Source organism: Malaclemys terrapin, chromosome 11 (assembly GCF_027887155.1).
Source record: "Malaclemys terrapin pileata isolate rMalTer1 chromosome 11, rMalTer1.hap1, whole genome shotgun sequence".
Classification (NCBI taxonomy): Eukaryota; Metazoa; Chordata; order Testudines; family Emydidae; genus Malaclemys; species Malaclemys terrapin.
The window spans coordinates 18,652,480-18,660,347 of record NC_071515.1 but is presented as its reverse complement, the minus strand read 5'-3'; the positions used below and the strand labels follow the sequence as shown (position 1 = coordinate 18,660,347).

Sequence of the window (7,868 nt, the reverse complement as noted above, 5' to 3'; positions counted from 1 at the left end):
GGAGCAGGCGCCGTGCGCGCGCTAGCGATGGATGGGTGGGTGGGTGGATAGAGGGGGACGGAGTCGCGCGCGCCCAGTCAGCAGCAGCAGCAGCAGCCCTTAGCAGCCAAGCGGCGAGCAGGGAGCCAGACGAGCTGGTGCCGCGGTGGAAGCTGCAGCTGGGACCTGTGGGGAGGGGGTGCCGCGCCCCCTCCGGACAGCGCCAGAGACACTCCCCCCGGGGCAGTATGAGGGCGGCGGTGCGGCTGTGATCCCCGCCGCAGAGGGGCAGCCCCGTCCCCGGCTCCTTCGCTGCGGCCGCCCCCAGCCCCCGTTAGAGCGGTGCCCCGGGAGCTATGAGCCATGAAGCCTCCTGGCAGCAGCGCCCTGCGGCAGCCCCTCTCCGGCCGCAGCCTCCCCGAAGCCGCCTCCTGCCTGAGGCTCCGGCCGCCCAGCCGCCTCCAACTGCTGCTGGGGCTGCTGCTCCTCTCCGGCCCCGCCTGGCCCCAGCCCTGGGGGGCTGCTGCAGCCACCGGTGGGTAGAGAGCTGCCCTTGGCGCTGGCAGCGCGCCGCCCCCGGCACAGGGGACACGGGGGTGGTTTTGTGTGTGTGTGTGTGTGTGTGTGTGTGTGTAAGAGTTCTGGGTGTGAGAGATCTGTCCATCTGTGTGTGTGTGTGTGTGTGACAGAGACAGGTGTGTGGGTGTGCAAGAGAGATCTGTCCAGCCATCCATTTCACCCACCCCAAGAATCTTCCATGCCAGTCTGTTTTCTGCATTTAATAGTAATTGTCATATCTCCGCATATGACATTGTCATATCGCCAAATATGGGGCGTGTATCTATATTTGTGCATTTTAAAAATACCAAGCAGTAATGGGTTAAACCCCTCTTTAAATCCTGTATTCAGTTCGGGGGGAGGATATGTATAAAATGCTTTGATGAAGCAGAAACAAATAATGTTTGGGAGGGTATTTTGTGATGTTTGTGGGAAGAACATATCTGAAAATACAATATGTTTTTGAAGGTTTGATTTCCTTTGAGCTGCATTTAAATGGAATGCTGGATGCAATTGTTTTCAATATGCCATTATTATTATTACTGCTATTATATTGCTTACCAGATTGATTGATACCAGATACCTTGAAAATGAACAGAAGGGAAATGGGGGTTTGAGCAGGAAAACCCTGGAATGCTGCCTGCTAGAAGTGCTCTTGGCATTCTCAAAGTTACAAGAATAGGGAAAATTGGCCATTATGTAAAGGGAATTGATTAACATTCAGTGCACATAAACTCGGGACTCAAGTTGTCTTAGGAATGTGGGGAGTGTTCCCAGCAGTTTCACAGATGTATGCATGGTCACTACAGCACAGTGTGCCTGTGTGCAGCCAGCGCAGAGAAGTGTAAGGGAGGGCTGCATGTCCATTAAGAGATTTCCCCCAAGATGAAAGGCTTTAAAATACTCAACATCCGAGATTGCATGTGAAAATATACATGAATTTAAATAATACATAATAGCAGAAAAACGTTTAAAGTGTAAAAATGAATCAAACATACTGCATTAATGAGCAGTCTGTTATTTCTGTTTAAGCAAATAATACACTGGAATACAGCAAAACATATCTCTAGCTTCATTTTATGGAAAGAGACACATTCTGCACTTTAGTTTATGGCAGGCTATTTTTCTTCCTCAGCTCTGCATTGGAATGAAACTGCAGGAGTAATAGCAGGAGCACTGGCAGATAAAGAGAATACATTTCTACAGAGTAACAGCAGTAGCAGTAAGAATAACAACCAGAGCAATGAAATCCAGAAAGAAATCACACTGCCTTCAAGACTGGTCTATTATATCAACAGAGACTCTGAAAGCCCTTACCATATCCTGGACACTAGAGCAAGACACCAGCAGAAACACAACAAGGTAGGGACAAAAGAGACAATGTACAGTAGTTTAAAAGTAATAGTATCTGTTGTGGAACTGTATTACTTTAGAATATTTATTTAGCAGGACACCAAGACTTCAGAGGTCATTGCACCACTTTTAGAAGTGAAAGAAAAAACTCACAATTAATCTAGAATATGTTTCCACTTTTAAAAAAAAAATATTGTGGAAATTTAAAGATAGGCCTGAATTGAAATTCTAGATTAATATCACTAATCCTGGTATTCTAGGGAAGTTGTGGCATTGGATCACAATTCAACAATTTTTTGGCCTATAATTCCCATATAGATCACATTGGTTTGACTTAATCTGAATTGTGATACTGTAAGCAGCAAAATACTCTTTAAAATTGTGCTAGACTACTCAAGTGTTTGTGGCCTTTGCCTTGTTTTTAAACATGAGACCATTTAACTCAAAGTGTTGCTAAATGAACTAAATTCTGGTTTCCTGCTAATGCATGCACAGTAACAATAGTAAAAGTTGCCAGTTTTCAAAATCTTTAGTCAGAAACTGAACACTTTTATAATTAAAAACTGAAAAAAAAATGTTACTTTAATATTTACCTTGGGCTGATACAGATTTATAAACCTGAGCTGGTCAGTAGAAATGTGCCTGAATTGATGTGTGATTTAGGAATATGGAATTGGTTTTGTGTAATGATCAGGTCTAGAAGTAAATATCCTCAAAATATCTCTTTCAAACCATTTTATATTACTTGAAAAATGCTTTTCCATTGAAAAAGGATGAAGGAATTTTACTCCTGCCCATGGATTCTGCATTAAAAAGATAACATTTTGGAAGGTGAAGAGGATTTGTGCAAGAAGAGATCAATGTCTTGGTTCTTATCATGAAAAGTTGGATCTGTGTATAGAATACTGCTATGAGACTCTGATGCATTGGTGTTCCTATTGAATTAGATTAGATTTCTACTAAGATCAAACAAATTCACTATGCTTGATGTTATTTAAATAAATGACTATAAATTTGTTAATATTTTGACATGCATTGTATAACATTTTATAAGCTTGTGGTAATTTTGAGCTAATTATAAATAATATCATTTGGGCCTCCTCATTTAAAATTATTCGGAGTCTCTAATTACGGTTTAATGAGGAGGGAGGTGCTTACTAGGTAATTCAGCACAGAAATACAAGATCCTGGCAGGTGCTGATGGATACTCATACGATTTCTAGGAATATTCTAGGGTACTATAGAAAAGTGAGTCCATTGCTGGAATTCTGTTTAGTTAGCCTCATTTTCCTACTATGCTACTTGCAGAAATGACATCACAGTATCTCACAGGACTGAAATGTCACTTTCCAAAGTGTGGACTCATGTGGTTGTGATGTATGGGTGTGTGTGTGGGAGGTTATTGAGAGTGGAGGTAGAGGGAGAGGAAGTTTGAAGTATTTCACAGAATGATAAATGATAGGGAACAATATGGCATGTTTCCCAAAAGGAGTGGTAGCACTAGCACATAGAAAAATATTTCATCTACACATTTCTTTGATGCTGGATTCTGAACAATTTCCAGAGGTATCTACATTTATCCATTTGTCCAGCTCCTCTTTAAGAAAATTATTATATAAACACAATTTAGTAAAGCTCTTTGTATTGTAATTGTTGCCTATCTTTGACTTCATGAACTGCTTTTCTAGATTTCTATGGAAATATATTTCCTTTGTGTAGTTGCTCATTAGAAATTCTTTATTCTCTCTCCTTAATATCTCCCAAATTTACTGATAAGGATGGTCTTGCTCTTTTCTCTTCTGACTTCTTGCAGAAAGGGAAAACTTAAGGAGGAAATTCAGGGTGGTGCAGTGTGGGGAATCAAGTGTTTGCAGGCCTCCAGAAAGATTTGGGGATGTAGGTCTGGGAATAATGTAGATGATCTGAGATTTGTGGGGAAATTTTGCAGGTCTTGGGGCACATCCAGCCGCTTTACCAGTCTCTCCTTGTATTACTTCTCCATGTATTATTATTATTATTTTTTTTAAGGAGTTTCCCTACCTTCCTGTGCCCTAGTCTCCACCTCAGGTTTGTGTAGAACAGTGGTTCTCAAACTGTGGGTCAGGACCCCAAAGTGGGTTGTGACCCCATTTTAATGGGGTCACCAGGGCTGGCATTAGACTTGCTGGGGCCCGGGGCAGAAACTGAAGTCCAAGCCCCACTTCCTTGGGTTGAAGCCAAAGCCCGAGGGCTTCAGTCCTGGGCAGCTGGGCTCAGGCTTTGGCTTCAGCTCTGAGTGGTGGGGCTCAGGTTACAGGCCCCTCACCTGGTGCTAAAGCCTTGGGCTTTGCCCCTCCACCTTGGGTGGTAGGGCTTGGGTGGGCTCAGGCTTCAGTCCCCCCCTCCTGGGGTCATGTAGTAAGTTTTGTTGTCAGAAGGGGGTCATGATGCAATGAAGTTTGAGAATCCCGGGTGTAGAAACTGTTGATGGAGCAGAACTCTGCAGGAGTTAATGCTGATCTTGTTACCATTAATTTCAATGGGTATGCTCAGGGCTGAGTACTGTGTAGAACTCTTGTTTCCACTCAGCTGTGCCCCCTTGACCTGACTAGCCCCACTATGCAATATTCTTATAGAGGAGTCTCTGTAAGCTTGAAGGTCAAGCAGAACATGTCTTGTTGGCTCTCTTCCTTGAGGGTTTTTGCCCTTTTGGAGCTGAACTTCCACTGCTTTGATCCCTTTCACATAGCAAAGGGATTGACTGTGCTTTCACTGGATTCTCCCTTGTGCATTGCATTATGTTTAAATTGCTCAACTGTTCTTCCAAAGTACTGACAGTTCCAGCTGAGCTTATATTTTGGACCTTGTCCCATATCTATCCTCTTCATTTACTCCACCAACAATTCCTCCCTCAACATTTTGTTTCCTCCTCCTGCGTATTTGTATCATGGAGGACAGCATAAAAATGCATAATCTCCCAATCACAGTTTGCCAAGATACTATTCTTATCACATGAAATGAGTGGGTTTTTTTTATCCTTTCCCAAATATTATAATGACAAATAAGCAAGTTATAGGCACTTTTGGATTTCCCACTGCATTCTGTTTTTTATATGTCTGTCTTGTTTTGGAAGGCCTTCTGGTCATGAATTATTGGTAAAGAGGTGATCACATTGTAAGTGATAAACAAATTAATAATTTTCAAAATCAGTCAACAAGAGGTCTATTTTTAGGGTTGATAATTTAGGTGTAAATAACGAGGGGGCAAACATGACATCCTTTTTAAAATGTGCTAGTTAGTTAAGGAAAGAAATGTTTGATATTTTTATGCATTTTAATGAGATGTATGACCCCAAATCTTGTTTTGTGAGCATTGTTTTATTGCATCTTTTATATGTAATTGGTACTGAAATGCCTAGAAATAAAGGGCCTAATCCTGTAAACCCTCTGTGCAGCTGCCATTGAGGTTAATGGGCATGGGAGCTCCCCATATGGTTGGCTGTGGGATTGGGCCTGAATGCCTCCTAAATGCTGAATCACTATGCAAAGCTTATGGAATGTATGAGTGTGTAAAATGAGAGAGGTGTATGTCGGAGGCGAAATAGAGCAATGCAGAAAGGTTTTTAAAATAGCATTTTTTTCTTTTAAACATCTCTTCCTGATGGTAAAGTGTTTACAAGATGATTATTTTGGAAAATATATATGAATTAAAGAGATAGTGTCAAGATAAAAATAATGGGTTGTATTCTCTTCCCAATTATACTGGTGTAACCCAGTTGCAATAATTGGGATCACGTTGGTGTAACTAAGAGGAGAGTTTGGTCCAATATATTTTTGAAGTCCTTACTGGTAACTCTTGTGACAGTACTGATTATTTAAAAACTCTTTCTGCTGTTTTGACTTATATGTCTAGTCAATTTTCATTTTCCAGTTCTTTTCTGTAGTGCTTGGGTTGCGAATGCTGCGGGGGAATGTCTAACAAAAAAGAAAGCTATATAACTGAAATTCAAAGTATTTCATTAAAACATTTCCTATAGATATTAAATTGCGGGGACTTAAATTATCTTTGGGGTCTAAATCATTTGTCAACATCCATTTATATGAAAAACTGTGTTTCATAAATACAAATGTCTTATGAACAACAAAATATACTACAGTATACTAAACATTTATGAATGGATGATTACATAAAACATAGTGAGGGATTGAGTGGCTCATGAAGATTAGTAATGGGATATAGTACAGAGCTTTTAATCTTTATGTCATCAGTACAAATAAGGCCCAGGACATGGTGGCTGTCATTACCTTCTGACACCTGTGCAGTTGTTTTATGTGTAATGAGCTGGTGGTTTCTTTTCATTCTTGTATTTTTGTGTGGTGGATGCATGACCACTGTTATCATGTCATCTGTTACCATTGTAACCTAGTCCCTGATCCAAAGAGTTTACAATCTATTTTAAATGTTTTTACAGTAAATGCACAATCAAGACCTGATCCTGCCTTGGGCCCTTACGTGCTACTGTAATACAAGTAATTAAACAGACAAACAAAAGAAACAACCTGATACATCAAGTCATGACTGAGGCACAGCCACAGTGCAGTATGGAGAATCGTGCACTTCCACTGTGTATGCTGTACATATTCTGTGGCTAGAGGACTTTAGTCTCCACTGCTGCAACCCTGGTTGTGTACGGAAGTGCTATAGCCATTTAAAAATATTTTTAAAAATTGAAAACTTTCCACACTTATTTTTTTTTAAAGTAGCCTTTAGCAGAGCTGATTGTCTTCTCAGGTAAACAAACTATTTGTGTATCTTTTAAATCTGTTTGCCATCTACTGTATATGTTTGCACAAGCATCTTACACTACTTAGGCTTTGTACCCCCCAGTGATTTTTCTGTTTATCATCTCTTCATTGAAAGGCCACCATAATTAGGTCTAAATAGTCTAAATTATCAGTAAGGCCTCCCAATCTTTTTTATCTTCTGATCTTCCACATTTTCCCACTGTCACTATCTTTTTGGCTAGATGAAAGCTTGAATTTCTAAGTTATAGATAGTGCAGCGCTGAATGTTGAATGTATTTTTCCTTCAGCAACAAGTAGAATATTTTAAAACATTTTGGTACCTGAATTCTTTTTTGGCTCCATGGCTGAGAAGCTCACCAGGCTAGCAACCTATTTTATGTTGAAAACTTACCAAATATATAATAGAAGATGTTTTTGGTTGGGATAATAGCACACCTGTACTGCATTATAATGTATTTAGATTCACCTTCACCTTCTGATATTATCCCAGAAAGATGCATGCAAGTGTAATATTTTATAGACATTAAAATATTCCTATTTTATTTGTAAGAAAATAAAATTTTCCTGGGGAGGGAGTATTTAGAATAGGGGTTTAAGAGTCAGTACTTTGGCTTCTATTCCTCCCATGCCACTGACTGACCTTGGGATGCTACATCCTTCAATTTTTTTATCTATAAGTTGAGCATAATTCCTTCTTTACAGGGGTATTATGAAGTTTATTAATGTGGAGTGCTTTGAGATCATAGGGTGAAAGGCAGCATATAAGTTGTTATTTTTGCCCTTATCCTCCTTTTCCCTCCACTGTTATTAATTTATTTGTTGCATCATCTTAAGTGAGGGCAACATAGAGAACCCTTTACTCATTATAGTGAGAAGTCACTCACATGAATAGTTCAGTTGAAGTCAGTAGGATTACTTCTGTATAAGGAGGCGTTTACCATCTGGGTCTTAAATTTATAACTCATTGGGCAGGGATTGTATGTTTGTATAGAACGTGGCATCCTGGGGGCCCTGACTCTAATTAAGTCTTTGGGCACCTTGTCAATACAGATGAACACTAATTCCCCATGCATCACTATTTAAAAATTACAATTAGTAAGAAGATGGTGGGTACAGAAGATAAACTTTTATGTGAAAAGTAAGCAGGAGCAGATGAAACCCTAAGGAAGCAAGTCTTCATGCAAATAAAATGAG

General features: G+C 40.2%; 1 protein-coding gene across 6 annotated transcripts in view; it reads left to right on the top strand.

The window, feature by feature from the left end:
* The first annotated feature begins 246 nt into the window (after window positions 1–246).
* Window positions 247–7,868, top strand: part of ADAM23 (ADAM metallopeptidase domain 23) — a 188,424-nt gene continuing 180,802 nt past the window's right edge. For all 6 annotated transcript variants that reach the window (XR_008446698.1, XM_054044551.1, XM_054044552.1 and 3 more), the window contains exons 1-2: window positions 247–514; window positions 1,673–1,899. Coding sequence is in view for 5 of the 6 variants with exons in the window: in XM_054044551.1 (XP_053900526.1) it covers window positions 343–514; window positions 1,673–1,899 (399 nt within the window). In the remaining variant the exon portion in view is untranslated. The remainder of the gene's footprint in view (window positions 515–1,672; window positions 1,900–7,868) is intronic.